This window comes from Callospermophilus lateralis, chromosome 2 (assembly GCF_048772815.1).
Source record: "Callospermophilus lateralis isolate mCalLat2 chromosome 2, mCalLat2.hap1, whole genome shotgun sequence".
NCBI classification, from domain to species: domain Eukaryota; kingdom Metazoa; phylum Chordata; class Mammalia; order Rodentia; family Sciuridae; genus Callospermophilus; species Callospermophilus lateralis.
Window position 1 is genome coordinate 125,826,109 of NC_135306.1, and position 19,551 is coordinate 125,845,659.

Below are 19,551 nucleotides of genomic sequence, written 5' to 3' on the forward strand. Positions count from 1 at the left end.
AAAAATTTCACCTAGCTTTCCAATAACTATCTAGAATAACTTAGGTTCAATTTGACTTCTCAAAAATAGCAAGTCATAATCACCTCCCAAGCTACAAAATCAAGCAGTATGTGTGTGGAAGAAATAGCAGAGTCCTATGCTGATTCTATGTTCCCACAGATTAATTTTCTAAAAATCAACTTATCCAACAGCTCTTCTTTATTTTAGTAGTTGGTAAGATTTTATAAATGGCATGGAACTGTCTGAAAAGTATTTATTTGCTGTACTTGAATCATTTTAATCCACAGACAACATATCTGTATAATTATTTCCACAACAAATTTTCATTGTCCTTAAAATTATTTGTAGTTACAAGAAAGCATTGGATTTAATTCAAATTTGCTTTGAAAGTAGGTGGAAAAATTAAAAAGCTCTGTCTCATTTGTTATATTTTTAAGTTAGTGCCTGTGGCTTCATATTATTGTCTGCAGTTTTTAGTCATCATATATTTTTGTGACTTTAAACTCTCTTGTATTAATAAAAATAAACATTTACAATCTTCATTGCTAGATAACATAGAACTTGATGGAAAACAATAGATTCATTTGGACTTACTTTATATTTACCTTGCATGTATATTAATGGCTTATTCCCTACCCTATTATCTGGTTCTAGGGGTGTATATAGAATAGTGTATTGATAAATCTTGCAATTTCCCTATGCAATCATATAATGTTTTTGAGAAAAATTTTTGTGTATTTATCCTTTAATGGACCACATAACTGAAGTATTTTTCATATCTCCTGCTGGTTTGGCAATTGGAATAGTTAGCTGAATAGAAAATAAAAACACTGGACTCAGAGTCTAAACAAACTTTTCATTCTTGGTTTTGTATTTGTTTTTGAAACAGACCTGCTAGTTACCTCTTAACAAATGGATGGCACATACTCAGAGTCATCAGATATAAAATCAAATTCCAACATATTAAAAAAATTCAGAATACATTCGACAGAAATTACCTTTGCTTACAAAAATTCATTACATACAATCTGCATATTTTTATTGGACCAAGAACTGTCCTTTCCATTTACAAAAACCAAAGAGAAACCTGATGGATAAGTAATATTTTCCTCCCGACCTCCTGTAAGTGCACCATGTGTAGTCCCAAGTTTTAAAGCTTATCTCAGGGTCCTGGGTCTCCAATTAACTACACTCTATTCACTGCTGTTCTCAAGCTAAAGCAAAGAAAATCAAATTAAGTTGGCAGCCTTCACCAGGAAGTTGAAGGAATCATCAATGCCAAGAGGAACGTTACTGATGATGATGTGGAGAGAGTGTGCAGGGTTGGCTGAGCGCTTGTGATTTTCCCACCTGTGAAAAAAGAAGCATCAGATGAAGCCAATTTTTGTGGTCTTATTTGGACAAGGCAAGTGTTCTTAGAATCTAGGACAAGAGTATATTATCTGTCCCTTTAATGAGTGTTTTTTTTTTTTTGTTGCAGGGGTACTGGGGATTGAACTTGGGGGCACTGAACCACTGAGCTACACCCCATTTTTTATATTTCATTTAGACAGGCTTTTACTGAGTTGTTTAATGACTTGCTTTTGCTGAAGCTGGCTTTGAACTCATGATTCTCCTGCCTCAGCATCCTGAGCTGCTGGTAGTGAGTGTTCTTCATACTTTGGGAACCTCAGATCATGTCTTATTTCCTAAGTTGCAAGGAGAGCAGAAACATTTATACAACCCTGTATTGAAAAATCTAAGTCATGCTAACAAACGCATCAAACCAGGAGATTTAGTGTAATCTCCATTAATGATGTGCTGATGGAAAACATCCCAGGTTCCTGATAGGGAATGTAAAGTAATTTCGTAGAACATACTTCAGGAAGTGGAGCAAAAATAATTAGCAAAAGTGTGAAGCAACATGAACTCATAATTTAATTACTTCTGTTAATTTTTAAAATTTAATGACATTTATTTATGGGTCTTTGATTATTTCAATTGATTGGGCTTAAATTCTAGATTCTCATGCCAAACTTGGTAAAGGTTGGTTTTTCATCTTTCTTTCTTACACTCAGGAGATATTTCTTTTTGAGACCAAAACGTTACATGCACTTAATTGCATTAAATTAACTGATCTGAGTTGATTAGTCTGAAGTAGCTCCAATAGTTCCACATGGCCCCAAATTAAGAATGATTTTAATGCTACCTTCAGGAATGGCATTTTAAGCCAGAAGACTTCTAAAATATCATTATGATCAACATGTAATGAATACTCACTGTATCACAAGCACTGTATTAAGCCCTTTATAAATATTATATTAATTGATTCTCAAAACAACCAAATTCAGTAAAACCTATTGTGTATCTATCTTCCTGTTGAACTTGAGAGAATTGGAATTTAGAAGGAGGATAGAACTTGCTTAAAGTTCCTGAGCTAAGAATTAGCACATCTGTGATGCTTTAATGTTGTCCCTCTTAAAACAGTGTTGGTTATAATCTTAAGAATAAGGATAAATTTTAATATTCCACCTAGTTTTTGGACTCCTCTGTCAAGTTCTCTCCTCTGACTAGATTGAATATAATGGAATTATAATGGTGATTTTTTTTTTTTTTAGAGATAGTCTAAATTTATTTATTTTTAAATTTTTTTTCTAAATTTATTTTTCATATGCCTACTTAAGAGGTAAAAAAAATTGGTAAAAGACGCAAAATTGGCAACTCTTTCTTTGAAAATTTGTATAACTAATGCAATAATTATTAATCAACATGTTGGAGAATTTTAGATATAGTTCAACTTGTACAATAGGAGTTTATCGTGAAATTCATAGTCACACGTGAACTGTAAAGGGAGATGACAAAGCCTTACTGGAGTTCTATGTATATGCAAATAAATAGAAAATGGAAAAAATTTATTTTCTATATATTTGAAAGTGACTGTCTTTTTGTTAAACTAACTTACATGACATTTTTATAAAAGCGTCTCACTTTCAGAATGGTAAGTAGAGTCTACACCTCAAATTCTAAATGAAATCCACAAAGCTATTATTTTAGTAGAGCAAACAATACAAATGAGGTGGGGAGAAAAAAAAAAAAAAAAACCCTCTCCACACACACAGCATCAGCAACATTGGATTAAGTTCTAGCCTGAGCTGTAAAAACTATTTCACCTGGACAAGTCATTCAATTTCTTTAGGCATTTGATTTTTTGGAATATAAGGAAAAAAAACAATCATTGCTTAGGCTTTATGAGTCTAAAGTAGATAATACTAAGAGATTTCATATTATTGAAACTCAGAAAATGGATTACACTGGCCAAGATGTTATTAACTAAACCATTAAAGTTGCCATTTCCCCCCATAGAATAGAAGTAATAATTAAAATATGAGAATTAAGGTCTTTTATAAGTACTTCCAAGCTTGGGACTGAACTTATTCAGAGGATGCTATAGAATCTGATTGCATTAGAATTAAAAGGAACCTTCTAGAATTATAGAGTAATATCATTCCTAATTGGAAGGAGAAAGTAATGTATGGAAAACATGTAGCATGGTTCCAAGAACATTTTGAGTCTTAATAAGTGCTCATTGTGTTGTTAGAAATTTGACACTTCTGAAAGAAGAAGAGTTTTTTTTTTTTTTTTTTTTTAAACATGAAAAATATCTTTTGCCTTTCAAGGTGCTCTTGAAAATTTGGCACCCTCACCTGAACGGTTCACTTGTGAATTAATCAGCACAGAGACATTATTACCATTCTTGCTGTTGAAACTGCACATTTATAAAGGAATCATAGAGTGTATTAAATTTTTGTATGACCGCAATATACTTAAATTTTGACTTGTATTCCTGAAAATGTCAGTTTCCTACATCTTGTATTACAGTTTTTGGTGAAAAGTTAAAATATAACAAAGAATTCACCTAAATTCCTTTATTGTTAATGTTATCTTCATGTTTAATTGTCTTTTAAAACACATTTTTTTCTCATTTTAAATATAGAAATGATATAACCTTTCCCCTAAGTACTTCAATGTATGTTTCTAAAGAATAAGACAATTTCTCATATCACAAAAGCATGATTTCTACAAATTGATGTTGCTGTAATCTTTTCTAATATACAGATAATCAAATTTTATCAATTGTCCCAATAATGTCCTTTATCTCATTTTGTATTTTTAATGCAGAAATTTGGAATTTATTAAATATTATGTTTTTCTCAGAGTCTGGTATCATTCATTTCTCCATTTTATTTGCCATCCATTCATTTTGTAACATCAAAAAATAACATAAGCAATACCTCTTATCTGATTTCAAGTTTGTCAATGTATTAAATAGCGCCATACACACAGAACCTTAGAAGATATCATCAGAAACTTCCTTTTATGTTGATCATTCTCTATGTGGGAATGATTTCTCAACAAATAATACTCAAAATTAACCATTAAGTGAACACCATTTAATACAAGGTTTTAATGAAAAATTGCCCAGTACTTTCTCAGAGATTTGCATATCTAATTAACTCTTTTTTTGGCTACTTTGACAAAATGGTTTCTTCTAATTTTATAAAATCTCCCTTCCTTTAGTTAGTTTTGTCGTACTGGGACAATAATGATTGTGATGGTAGATATTCAGGTATCCTTGGAGATAAACTACCTAGATTTGAATTCTGGTTCAGCAATAGTGAGTTCATGGGCAAGTTACGTAGGTGGCATTTTTCCTGTGTTACAGAGAAAATCTATCTCATGTGATTATTACTAAGATTGAATAATATGTGTATAAATTTTTTTGTGCCTGTTATATAGTAAAGGCTCAGAAAACAAGAAATTAATATTGCTTATAATAACTATGGGGTTCAGTAATTTGTTTAGAAGTCAAACATCAAATTTTAAAGTTTAAAGGAAATACTTTTAAAATAATCTAACAATAAGAACAATCAAGATAATAGAGAAGTAGGTACATCAAATGGGTGCAATATTACTTTAAAAGCAATATTTCAAAAGCCAATTTGGCCAGCAAGGTATTACTTGAGAACAGGATTGAAAAGAATTCTCGTAAATAAGTACATTCTAATAAAAGTATCAACTGCTTTCTAGATTTGTAGAAATTCTGCAATTGTGAGCAAATTACCATGGTTCATACAGATTGTAGGAGGAGTTGGAAATCAAAGAAGAGAAACCCCTCCAAAAAATATCTGAACTGTGCAATCCATCATTCAGTTTTGATGAGGTTTTTATCATCTTGCATTGCAGGTGGCCACCATATTAAGCCTGTTAAAATAAAACTTACCTGAATATGATGGTACCCTGATTTGGGAACTAGCTGTTCCATCCCCTCCTTCACTGTATGCTCGGACTTCAATAATATAGACTCCAGCATCGGGGAGTGGTACTACTGCTTGAGGTTTCTGCGTTTCAATGACTTGACTGTTGCTGTGACCCTCTTGCCTATAAAAAACCTGTGAGGAGTAACAGAGGTTCAACATTTGAAATTCAGTTGAGGATTACAAATGCTTACTGTCTATATCTGTATGTCACATTCTGAGCTAAGCGCAAGACGCTTACTGCTTAGAGGTGTAAGCAAATGTAATACATGTGTTATGCACTGCAATGAAAATATACTTAGGGAGCCATGGAAGTCGAGAAAGAGTTTAATTCTGTCTTGGGCTTTACGAAATCCTTTCCAGAAGAGGTGATGCCTGAGCTAAGTATTTGAAAATGAATAGTTTACCAGTTGGAGAATACAGACGGTGATAAGATTAAAAATACACCCAGCTGATAAGAAACCGTGGCACTGGAGTATGGAATGAAGAGAAGATACATATGGATAGTGAGAAATGAGATTGGAGAAGTAGGTAGTGAGGAGATACACCATAAAAAACTTTTTATATCTGGTTATTGAAATAAATAATAACCCAAGGGAGATTTTGAAGCTTTGTCTTTAAACTGTTTGAAAAGAGTGAAGAGAGAACTTAAGCATGTTAACAAATCCTTAAGAATTCAGGAGATGGTTGAAAAGTTAAAATTGTTTTAATTTTTATTTTGATGGTGGTTTGCTTTTTGGTGAACTGATATCAGGATAATACAGGGTGGCAAATTTGAAGGTCTTTTTTTTTTTTTTGACATCTGCTCATGGTGCTATAAACAGGCATGCATGGTAAATTCAACTACAGAGCAGGACACAGTGTTATCCTGTGTTTACATATCACAAAACTAATGGCAGAGGTGGGTTCAGGTAGCTCATAAGATCATCTGTCTAGTTAGAGTAAAAACTTTGTTAGTAAGTTATTATTTTGATGACTTTAGAGCTATTTTACTATATTGTGCTAGTCTAAGTGCTTTTGCCTCTAATAATAGTTCAGTATAATTTTTGGAGGTATAATAGTCAAATAGCAGCAGTTAAGAATGTTTAAATGCATTTTTATTCATTTTCATTGTCTTTATGCATTTTCATAGTTATTGGAATTATAATATGATTGCTTTGCATAATGGAAATAGAAATGGCTTTGTAGTCATACAAGTCTGGATTCAAAACAATTTCCTACAAAATAAAGTGAAACAAAACTAATCTCCTAAACCTTCCTGGCTGGATAAATTCCAACAAATTACTAACTTTTCTTGATCTGCATTCACTTGTTGGTAGAAAATGGTGCCACGTAGTTTATGGATTTGTTAGAATGAAATGAGAAGGTGCAAAAATACCTAGCACAGGACCTGGTGCATGTAAGCTTAATAAGAAAAAGCTATTCTCAGCCAGGTGTGGTAAAGCATGACTGTAATTCCAGCAGTTTGGGAGGCTGAGGCAGGAAGATTCAAAGTTCAAAGCCAGCCTTACTGGAGATTCATGAAAACAAGACCATGCTTCCTGCCCTCATGGCACTTAACAGTCTAATATTGGAGACAGATGCAATTCAATGAAGTGTGGTATCTACTACAATAGGAAATGTGTATGGTGCCAGGGCAGTGCAGAGTGAATTCTTAGATATGAGGAATCGAGAACACTTTCTGGAGGATGTCTATAACAGTATTTTTAGGTTTAAAAATGACAAATATGTCAGAATTTATGCTTCCAATTTTGACTATAGCACTCTAATGAATTAGAATTTGATTATATACATGAGGCAATTAGAAATCAAATTTATGAGATGGGGAAGTATGTAAATTGGTGAGGATTGGCAGGGGAGTAGCTGTTTTAGAGGACACTGTTATTATGGTTCAATAAATTACAATTTTTATGACAAAGAAAAATGAAGCCAGCAATGCATATCTAATGTTGCTATAAAATAGAGTTAAAGGAAATCTTGTGGATCAGTTGAGATTTAAGAACAAAAGGTACAGGCAGCAAAAATAAAATTAGTTAATAGTCATAAAAGGAGTTTAAAAATCAATTGTGGCTTTTACCAATACATCCACGAAGATGTAGTGCTATGTGTCAGTAAGTATATTAATTGAAAAGTTAAACTAATGATTAAATTTTGGTGCTTTTAGGGAATATTGGCTCATTTTAAATTCCTGCCCTCATATAACCACTGAGACTCATTGTAAATTCCTATCCTAAATATAGAAAAAAAATGAGGGTAAGAAATATAAGATGAAAGAATTAAGACATGTCAAAAATAATTATTGACAAAAAGGAGGTAAGGGAGACCTTTGAGACTCTGGATATTCACAGATTGGCAGGTATGGTGACAGTTACTTTTCTGCATACAAAAATTGTCTAATGTTGACTATTCTCAAATTCTATAAAAAAACTGAGAGCATTAGGTTATTCAAATGGATAATCCTAGAAAAAATTTAATTGGGATTGTAATTCTTAAAGGCATGATCTGTAAGTGGCTCTTCTATATGTCTAAATGGCTGAATGGTAACAATATTGAGAAGAATGCACCAAAAATAAAATGGGATAAATTTTTTGCTGGTTATAAGTGCCCCTAAGAAGAAAAGATCCTATTAAGGTCGAGCATCTTGGGAATGCAAGATGAAGACAATTGCTCTTCATAGAGGATGAAGAACCCAAAGCACAGTGGCAACAAGATAAAGTGAAGCAGGGCAAATCAAAACTGCATAAATTCCTTTTTTTTTTTTGGTTCCAGGGATTGAACTCGGGGGTACTTGACCACTGAGCTACATCCCCAGCCCTATTTTGTATTTTATTTAGAGCCAGGGTCTCACTGAGTTGCTTTAGTGCTTTGCTGCTGCTGAGGCTGCAATCCTCCTGCCTCAGCCTCTCAAGTGGCTGGGATTACAGGAGTGCACCACTGTGCCAGACTTTTTTTTTTTTTTTTTAATTAAGCATAATCAAATGTACATGGTATAATGAAACTCATGTACCCATGACCCAAATTAAGCTGTTATATATGTCTTTGTAATTTGTGGAAACACAGCAAAGACTGACTTCTATATTTGGAATTGATATAAGATGAAAGAAGCATTGTAAAATACAGGAAGTTGGAGGTGGCCATAAATTCAGAAGATCTCTAAGGAGATGGAGAAATATAGGAGTGGGCTTCCAAATCCTATAGAGTGTGAAATACATTGGTGTAAGTGTGCACACATCTCGGGAGGCTACTAGGCCTTCATTTATAAGTTGCATAAGCAACCAAAACTATGTTGATGGATACTATAATAATTAGAAAATCCTGGACCTGATTACTCTGTTAGCATTATAAATAGGTAGAAAAAGAGAGGTGCAAAGTGGGTATATATGTTAAGGGATTGTAAATCTAGGAAAGGATATTTTCTAGCTACTTACCAGAAAAACTAAAACAAAAATTTTAAAAAACAAATTGTTTATATAGCCCGAGGCCCTTGTCCTCAGTTCTTTTCCAACTGCTTGTTTCTTTTCTGAAGGGGAAAAAAGTTTCTCTCTATAGGGAAAGGAATATTTACACAAGTGAGAGCATAGCCCTGGGACATTCAGTATTTATTTTCTTTTTCAGTTGGGCATTAAAATCTGTATGAGGAAACAAGGCATAGATAAATTGGCTATTTACTTTATAATCTTGATAAACTTCTTTCATGGTGTTAAAAAAAAAAAAAAAAAAAACCTCCATTCCCAAGATCATTAAGAAGAATTTTGAGAGAATATACTTTAGTTTATAGTTTTGTTATTGGCATTTCTGAAGTAAGGCCACTAACATATTTATAATATGTGCCCAAATTACCAAGGATTGTAGATATAGACCCTGAATGAATGAAATTACCAAAACACAACCTTCTTAATGCAAGATAATTTGGGGCGGGGGATACCAAGTTAGTGAAACTTTTATTTTAAGTTTTTCTTCCACTTTCCTAGTCATTTATAAATAATGCATTGATAAAAATATTGCAGTAGATCTCAGATTGGGAAATGTAAATAAAATAAAGTGACCCTGGCTAATTGATCAGAAAAAGTCATTAATATGATAAATAAGTTATCAAGTTTTATTCAACCTATCAAATAGGTTATTTTAAGTGGGAATAAATTGTGTTAATAGTATATCTTAAAGTCTATGTAAAACGGACATCTCTTTTCCAACAATTTTCTGGTTCTTCATAATGTTCTTTTGCTTACTAATAGAAGCTGTGATATTTTGAAATTATTGCTATTAATATAGACTACTTAAAACCCCAACAAATCCAGAATCTCTTGAGCAGTCTCAAGAATATAGCAGTGAGAAATACTGCACTAAGTAATGCTTTATGTTTATCTGAATGGGTTCTATTTTTAATGAGATGCCTAAAATCATGATTCCAGCAATTAGCCATATATGTTTTTACCTCGGTGTTTCTGGAATTTTAATTTGCTTTCTAGTTCAGGAGATTGCTTGCCAGTGTCCTAATGATAGTAAGTTGGTTTCTGATTGGTGTGTCAACGTTTCTGAAAACGCTACTACTCCTAATCATTGAAAGTTATATTTGCTTTAGAGGGCAAGTTATGAGGACATGGTCTTTTGGAAAGATTTAGATAAGAGAGTGCTGTAGGAAAGACCCCCAAAAGGGGTTGTTTACTGTTATGGTTTAGATATGACGTGGCCCCTAAAACTCATGTGTGAGACAATGAAAGAAGGTTCAGAGGTGAAATGATTAGATTATGTGAGGTGTAACTATTAATCCATTGACACAGATTAACTAGGTGGTAACTGTAGGCAGGTAGTGTGTAGCAGGAGGAGGTATTTCACTTGAGATGTGCCTTTGGGGTTTGTATTTGTGCCTGATGAATAGAGATTTCTCTGCTTTCTTGTTTCCTGGTTCCCACGTTCTAAGCTGCTTTTCTCCACCCAACTCTTCTGGTATGATGTTCTTATATCTAGAGACCAAGTGTGGACTAAACCTCTGAAACTGTGAACCAAAATAGACATTTTTCTCCTTTACTGTTCTCCTCAGGTTGTTTGGTCACAGCAGCACAAAAGCTAACTAAAACACCCACCCATTACCAAAAGATCAAATTCAATATTCCTGAGGATTAGAGACAGATTTGAGTATGTGTGTGAGTTTGAGTGTGAGAGAGTTTTATCATATATACTGCTGCAGGTTGTGTCTTAAAATATTAAGGAGAACTCCTTATCAAAACAATGTATTTCCCATTTATAACTTCAGTTTTTAAGTGTCAGAGTTTTGGCACTTCATACATAAAACACATTGTGTGACCATCTCTGATAGCAGAAAACACACCATAATAATAATGCTTTTCAGTCTACATATTGTTATTAAAGTATTTTCAAATCTACAAATAATATTCAACTAATAATTTTGTATGGAGTTTAAGATAAATAATTGAAGCTGATTTTTCTGGAACAAGATTTTGAAAGTAAGCAAATTCAACTTATAGACCTCATGTATTTAAAAATCAAGTTTTTTTTTTTTTTTTTTGGAAAACAAGCTGAGTAGATGTCTTCCTATTTCAGAGCTCTGGTTGGCATATGGCAGGATAAGTGTGAGAAGTGTCTTGGAGCTTGCCGTCTCTCTCCATGGACTCTTTCCTATCTAGCATGCTGGCCCTAGCATTTCTTTCTTGTGTTTCTTTGTTAATAGTAAGTCTTTCTATTCAGTCTAAGACGTCCAGTCTTTGCCGTCTGCCAGGAGTTTGTGTGTGGGAAGATGTGCCAGGATCCTCTGCCTGGCACCATGTGTCATGGAGCTATTCATACTGAATGATTCTCACACTGAATTCAGACTGTTGTTGCATTTCCTACTCCTTCCCTTCCTGTGCCTTGTGCAGTGTGGGCACTGAGTGTGACTGCCTTGGCTTCCTCCACCTGTAGACAGGTGCCTCATTCTAAGATCTAGACAGAAAATGACTTAGAGAATACAAAGGGCTTATTAGTGGGCCTTTTTATGCCTCGTTAATGGTCTGTCTTCATAAGAACGATTTTGGGGATGAATGTGTATGCCAGGAATGAAGAAACACTCACCTTGTAACCCATGACTTCTGATTCATTGGCTAAAGGTCTGACCGGCTCCCAGCCCAGAGACACCTGAGAGCCTTGCTGCTCCCACCGGAGGTTGCTAGGTGCTTGACTGGGGGCTGCAAAATAAGCAAAAGTGAACTGACAAGGATTCTTAAATATGTGTCTTCATTTAAATCCTTTCAAGTATTTGAGTCTTTTCACGTGTTTAGTAGTTGTCCAGCCCCCTAGGCTTCCTTCCAGCTGGAGTCAGATAAGGAGGGTTTTGCTCTAGGAGTGTCATTTTAATAGCTCCTCTACTGAGCTTTTGAACTTGAATCCTTTTATCTGCCTTTGGTGTCAGAATCGCTTAGCCTTGTTTCACAGGAAGATAACCTTTATCTACTGTGAATGCAAAAATTTCTGAGCTAGTTTTGGAATTCAGATCTAAGCACTGAAGCAAGACTATGAATCGCCACCCCCCCTTTGACTCTGCTTATTATGTACCTCACATGGCTTTCAGAAACATGAAAATGTGTTTCCTTTTTGTCTGAAACAAACAAAAGCCCAGGTCACTTACGGGATTTCTTGGTGGTTGCACTCACTTCACTGCTAGGTGGCCCGTATCCAGCTCCATTGTAAGCCCGCACTGTGAAGTGATATAATGTATTTCCTTCTAATCCTGTCAGGATGATAAATGACTCATTCCCCCTAGTTTTGACTGTTTCTGCTGCATCTTCTTGTTCCATGTCTTTCCAGTAACCAACCTGTCAAAAAATTATCAAATGACAAATTAATTTTGAAGTTTGCCTTGAGATTATGATTGCTTGAATATTTAGAATTTTTTTTTTTCTGGATGTTGCCTGCAGCCACCCCAGGAAAGAAATCATCCCTGTATGACCCAATTATCAGGACTCACTAATGAGACCAAAATTGCATCCCCGGCCTGATTTGTATGTTTGAATCACCACTACCAAAGCTGCACTCGGCAAAGCAACAAAGGATGAGACCTCACAGCCCTGGCCCAGTGGTGTGAAAGAGATACAAATGCACTGTGATATTATTGAAGACTCATTCAAAGAAATTGCAGAAGTGCTTTTCCTTTCACAGGCTATCAGAATAATTTACTGTGTTTCAAAACCAGGAAACCTTGCATGAATTAGGTGAGAAAATAGGTATGAACAATATTTCCTTTTGGGCTTTACATAAAGGTGAAATCTCACAAGCTGTATTCAGTGCAGAGAAGATGAAAGAATACCCACAATATCTTGGAGTAAATTAAGTGTAGATAAATAGTATTATTGGGCTATGGAAGAATGACAGAATGAAACAGCTTTCTATTGAAACATGGATTGTGCCTTGAGATCATCTTTTCCTGTTTTGAGTTCATGGTGGATGGTCTCATAATTTTGTTTCCCTGTGAAGCTAAGGTTTAACTCTGCTCAAACACTAGAATTTATCCCTGCCTCAATTCATGAAAGATTAATCCTCCTTACACCCTGCACTGTACCCATTTCATCTGCCTTCAAGGGCCTTGTCTACTGTGATGTCTAGAAAGCCAAACATTTTCCAGATTTGTTTTCAACTACGGTTTCTGGTATACAATGTGAATAGTGAGGAATTTGAATTGGAAGATGCTCTGAAGCATGTGTAGGATTGCCACTTCCATTTGTGAACATAGGAAGTCGCTATGGGCTTTGATCTCGAGAATGAACACAGGGAAGAGAGGACTAAAGGGGGCACCTTGAATGAAATTGACCAAATTTATTCTTATATTATGTGCATGTATGAGAATTTAAACATATTTTATTTTGTATAATTATAATGCACAATAGAAATACATAAAATAAATTTTAAAAGAATGAACATGTGGATTGCTATGACTTTTTAAAATTTTATTGGTGTATAATGATTGCACATAATGGATTCATTGTGACATACTGATATATGCACATAATTTGGTCACTTTCATTCCCTAGTCCCTCCCTTTGCCCTTTCCTACTCCCTTCCTCTGGTCTCCTGTCTCTACTTAACTGGTCTCTCTTCTAATTGTATGAGATTTCCCCACCTGCACTTTTTTTCCTTTTATTCTCTCCAACCTTCACATTTTGAAAGAAAACATACTCATCCTTGACTTTGATTCTATCTTATTTTACTTAATGTGATGCTCTAAATTTTCATATATTTTCCTGCAAATGACATAGTTTCATTTTTCTTTGTGGCTGAATAAAACTACATTTTGTGGTGTGCGTGTGTGTGTGTGTGTGTGTGTGTGTGTGTGTGTGTGTTCTTATCCATTTATTGACTGATGGACACCTAGGCTGGTTCCATAGTTTTTCTTTTGTGAAGTGTGCTGCTACAAACATGGGTGTGAGTGTACCACTGTACTATGCTGGTCTTTAATTCTTTTTGATAAATGAGTAGCAGTGATCTTCATGACATGCTTGCCAGCAATTAGTACTTGTATTCTTGAAGCTTGTAATTCTGATTTGAGTGAGATAAAATCTCAGTGTAGTTTTGATTTGCATTTCCCTGATTACTAATGATGATGAACATTTTTTTCATATACTTGTTCCCTTGTATTTCTCCTTTTGAGAAGTGCCTGTTCAGTTCATTTGTCCATTTATTGATTGGGTTACTTGGGTTTTTTTTTTTTAGTGTTAAGTTTTTTGAGTTCTTCATATATGTTTCTAGATATTAATCTTATCAGAAGAGTAGTTGGCACAGATTTTTCCCATTCTTTAGTTCTCTCTTCATGTTTTTAATTATTTCATTTGCTGTGCAGAAGCTTTTTAATTTGATGCCATCCCTTATTAATTCTTGCTTCTATTGCCTGAACTTTAGGAGTTCTATTGAGGAATTAAGTTTCAGGCACTTATGTGTTGGATTATTGACCCTGTATTTTCTTCTATAAGTTGAGATGTTTCTTGTCTCGTACCTGGTCTTAGATACATCTTGATCTGACTTTGTTCATGTTGAGAGATGGGGATCTAACTGTGTTAGTCTACATAAGGGCAACAAGTTTTTCCAGCTCCATCTTTTTTTTTTTAAAGAGACTAACTTAAATGTACATTTCTAGCATCTTTGTCAAAGTTCAGATGACCGTACTTGTGTGGTTTTGTCTATTTTCTATTCTGGTCTCTGTATGTATTTTTATGCCACTACTATACTATTTTTTTATTATTATAATGTTGCAATTTAATTTAAAATCAGGTATTTGGATACCTCCAGCATTGCTCTTTTTGCTTAGAATTGCTTTGGATAGTCTCAGTATTTTATTCTTTTTTATGAATTTTAGGATTTTTTTTTAGTTCTGTGAAGAATGTCATTTTATCACAATATTTCAAAGGACCCAACCAATCTAGGTGCTGTCCTAAGGCAAAGTGAAAGAGAAATGGGGAGAGGACAAAGAAGTTACAAATTTCATCTGAAGCTTTATGAAATGAAGACTGTTATCTGTTGGTCATCTTTTTCTTGTATTTCATATATATTTATAAGTATGAAAAGACCTTATTCTCATGTTTTACACAGAGCGTGTTATTGCTAAACGACTTTCTACTACAGTTTATTAGAGGAGGAACAAACTTTCACCCAGAGATTGGACAGATTGACTGCTGAAACTTTCTTTGGGCTTGCCATTATGGGAGAGGGCAGATTTCATTTTAATTTGTGAAAGATGTAATTGCATTATGTTTGTATGCAATATCATTGGTACAAGTTGATACTTTTGGGGAGCCGATGAATAGGGAAAATAGTGCATTTGGATATTAAGTGACTGAATGGATAATGTATAGTACAGTTCAACTGTTCAACATCCATTTCACCCTAATTCTAGTGTGTGTATTATACTGATGAAGATGGAATACTAAAATTCATATTTCTATGGCTACCTTGCAATTAGAGTCTGGATGTGTTTAGATTCAGTCAGTCAGATGCAGGTGCATCAAATTTGAAAGTTACAAGTGAGATGAAGGTGAACCTTTGCCTTTTTTTTTTTTTGCAGGGGCAGGGAAGCCCAGTAATGGAGGCATTTGGGCTTCCTTGCAGTAGCATTAGTACATGTCTCATTGCTTACCTATTGGCCTTATGAGAGTCAAGAGGCAGCTCACAGGGCAGCCAATTTGTTCGTGTAAATCATAGTAGACATAGTGGGATGCTGGAAGTGGCAAGAATAAAATCCCTTGGGATGAGGGTGGTTTCCTCAGTGTGGTGCCATCTTGATCATGGTGGCCTCCTAACCAAGACAGTGGCATATGCTTCTGGAGCTGGTGGTTTCCTGATTCTAGAAGACTTCAGTCTCACTTCTAAGGGCTTAATTCTATTGCTTGGCTTTGAGGGTTATTCTTGAAAGACTACCATGAATTCTGTTGACTTCACATTCTCAGTAATTTTGTAAGTCAGTTATGCCTGTCATAAAACACTCATGCTAAAAGCTAGTTAAAAATAAATCAGTTCTTCACAATTAAACCCTGCCTAATATACCTATGGATCTTTGATTTATATATAAAAAGACTAATAAAATGATCAAATCCTATTTCTTAGCCCCATCCTCACACTGAATTGAATGAACATAGTTTAGTGACTGAACTTTGAAAATTTCTTTTTATAAATGAGAAAACTTGTTATATGTACAAAATGAGACTAGATTCTTATCACTCACTCTGCACAAAAATCAACTAGAAATGAATCAAAGATTTTCAAAATAGAAACTATGCAACTCCTAGAAGAATAGATAGAGTCAACACTCCGGCATATATGCACAGGCAGTGACTTTCTTAATAGGACCCCTAAAGCTCAGGAAATAATACATGCGATGGAATAAAATTAAAAAGCTTCTGTATAGCAAAGGAAATAATTGAGATTGTGAAGAAAGAACCTACATAATGAGAGAGAAATCTTTGCTAGCCATTCTTCTGATAGAGGATTAGTATCCAAAATATAAAGAACTCAAACTTAACACCATAAAACCAAATAACCCAATTAACAAATGGGCATATAAACTAAAAAATACTTCTCAAAAGAAGAGTTGTAGCCAACAAATATATGAAAAAATTCTTCAACGTTATTAGCAATTAGGGAAATGGTAATCAAATCTACACTGACTGATCTCGCTCCAGTCAGATAGCAGCCATGAAGAATACAAATAATAAATGCTGGAAAGTATGTGAAGAAAAAAGAACAGTTTGACACTGTTTGTGGGATTGTTAATTAGCAACTACAATAGAAATCAGTATTGAAGTTCCTCAAAAAACTAGGCATGGAACAACCATATGACCCAGCTATGCCACTCCTCAGTAGATTTCCAAAAGATCTAAAATCAACATACTATAAGGCATGCAGCCACATCAACATTTATAGCAGTACAATTCATAATGGCCAAATTATGAAACCAGACTAGGTGTCCATTAATGGATGAATGGTAAATAAAATGTATATATACAGAATGGAGTTTTATTCAACCATATAAAGAATAAAATTGTTATTTGCTGGAAAATATATGGAACTCAAGAACATTATGTTAAGTGAAATTGGCCAATCTCAAAAGTCAGGCATGTTTTCTGTCATATTGAAGCTAGAGAGGAAAAAGAAAAAGGTGTGGTGGGGGAATCTCATGAAAATTGAAGGAGCATCAGTAGAGTAGAAGAAAGGGACCAGGGGAGGGAAAATGGGAAATACTGGGCAATCATATTGGCTTAACTGTATTGCCATATTGTGTGTATTTATGAATATATAACAAATATCACCATTGTGTACAACTATAATGCACCAATAAAAATATGGAAAAACTTGATTTTTTTGTTTATGACAGTATATTTTGACATATGAGTATAACTTTGCATTCTTGTGGTTGTACATTATGTGGAGTTACTCAGGTCATGTATTCATATATGAACATAGGAAAGTTATGTCCAATTCTATATTTCCTAATCACATCCCCCCTCCTTTCCCAGGTTCCTCTTTGTTTAATCCAATGAACTTCTATTCTTTCCTCCCTCCCTCGCTCATTGTGTGTTAGCATCTGCAATATCAGACAAGATAGTTGGAGTTTGGGGTACCATGGCCTTAGACAAGTATCTATGTATCGGAAAGAACATTTGGTCTTTGGTTTTCTGGGATTGGCTCATATCAATTAACATGATAATCTCTAGTATATCCATTTACCAACAAATGCCATAATTTCATTCTTTATAGCTGAGGAATATTTCACTCTGTATATAGATCACATTTTCTTTATCTGTTCACCTGTTGAAGGGCACCTAGGCTGGTTCCACTGTTTGGCTATTGTGAGTTGTGGTGCTATAAACATCCATGTCGCTGCTTCTCTGTAGTATACTGATTCTAAGTCCTTTGGGTATAAACTGAGGAGTGGGATAATTGAACCAAACAGTGGTTCCATTCTAAGTTTTCTAATGAATTTCCATATTGCTTTCCAGAGTGGTTGCACCAATTTGCAGTCCCACCAGAAAACAACTTTTTAAAGATTAAAGCTGCTAATATTGTCTTTTATGTGTTGTTGGCCCCATTATTTCCAGTTCCAAAACCTAGCTTATCTTGCTTGGTCTCTGAGAATATTTTTAACTAAAATAAAAAAAAAAGAAAAAAATTAGTTATTTTCAAGCTGCAAAATTGGCTTAGAAATCATTGATGAGCAAATGCGTATTTTTCCTTTCCAGTGATATATCTGATTTCATGTTCTGTTTCAATTTTCCTTAACCAGTTATTTTAAATACAATTAAATATATATTCTGAGGGAGCTGAGTACAGGTAAAGAAACTACAGATTTTGACACAAATATAGACTTCAGTAAGAATTCTGGACTTCTAAGTCAGGTTTGGTGGTGCACACATGTAATCCCAGCAATTTGGGAGGCTCAGGCAAGGAGTTCAAAGCCAGCCTCAGCAACTTAGGCTCTTGCTGAGCTGCTTAGAGCCTCACTATCTCTAAATAAAATACAAAGAGTGATGGGGTGGGGTTTAGTGGTTAAGAGCCCCTGGGTTCAATTTCTAGTACCCTGACCCCCAAATTCTGGACTTCTAAATATTGAATGTTTAATGTTCTGATTAACCACCACAAAATTAACCTTCCCTTGAAAAATACAAAATGTTTCTTAAGTAACTCATTGGAAGATAAAGAATTATATGTGCACCAAATGACACCAGGAGTGCCAGAATTCATTTATTATTTCCTTTTTTAATATTATAAAAATACAGAATGAAATAGTTGTTTATTCACACCTTTCTACCATGTGGGAGAGAATCAAAATATGGAGTTTAACATAGTGCATCTTCAGTGATTCTTAAGCTGAAATTGTAATTAAGAGTATTCAAAATCATACAACCAAAGTTGAAACTTTCATTTCATTTCTTTCCTCAGATATTTTATCCACTCATGAAATTTGTACTCTGTGAAATCACTTGCAATGAATGCAGTTAAAACCATTAAAAGATATAAATATTTAAAATTGGAAGCATACACAGCCTGTTTTATTACCCTAGCATAATTGTTTTCCTTTTTTTGTACGTATCCGTTTCTTTATTTTTATGTTTGATGTATTTACGATTGTACTATAACTGATTTAATGTCGTATTTCATTCTCTAACATTATGGTTACACATAAATATTTTCCAATTTTTAGAATAACATTCTATAATACGTCTATGTAACATATATTATATAACCATCGTCCTATTATAGAACATTTGGGTAGCTTTCAATTTTTGCTTGGTTAATTAAAATGTTGCCATGGATATCTTCATGTACTTCATTTTCCCCATAGTAGCTTAATTCCCTAAAATAGGACCCACAAAGGATTACATGGGTTACAAAGTTATGAAAATTTTAATGCAAAAGTTCCACACTGGTTTTCTTTTTCTTTTTCTGTTTGTAGTGAGAATTTTAAGAGTATAGTTTATGGAGACTTTACACTACAAAAATAAATTAATTTGAACATTTTTAACTCTTTAAAATCCTGTAGAACAATAATCACCAAAGAACACATATTTTACATCCCATTTTTGTGAAAAGGTTAAGTCAGGATCCTTGTCTTGTGAGTTTACTACACAAACAATTATTTTTGAAGTATTACTACTTTTAGGATTGACATGTGGGTAACTATGTACCATGAACCTGTGTTGACCATTAAGATGTCATCATCCAAATTTATTAAACATTTCACAGAATGAACAGCAAGACTTCAAGATTTATCCTACAAAAC

General features: G+C 34.2%; 1 protein-coding gene across 1 annotated transcript in view; it reads right to left on the bottom strand.

Moving 5' to 3' along the window:
* Positions 1 to 1,249: 1,249 nt before the first annotated feature.
* Positions 1,250 to 19,551, bottom strand: part of Cntn5 (contactin 5) — a 494,625-nt gene continuing 476,323 nt past the window's right edge. The window contains exons 20-23 of the mRNA XM_076841939.2: positions 11,917 to 12,103; positions 11,364 to 11,476; positions 5,261 to 5,429; positions 1,250 to 1,350 (exon numbers count right to left, since the gene is read on the bottom strand). Coding sequence (XP_076698054.2) covers positions 1,250 to 1,350; positions 5,261 to 5,429; positions 11,364 to 11,476; positions 11,917 to 12,103 — 570 coding nt within the window. The remainder of the gene's footprint in view (positions 1,351 to 5,260; positions 5,430 to 11,363; positions 11,477 to 11,916; positions 12,104 to 19,551) is intronic.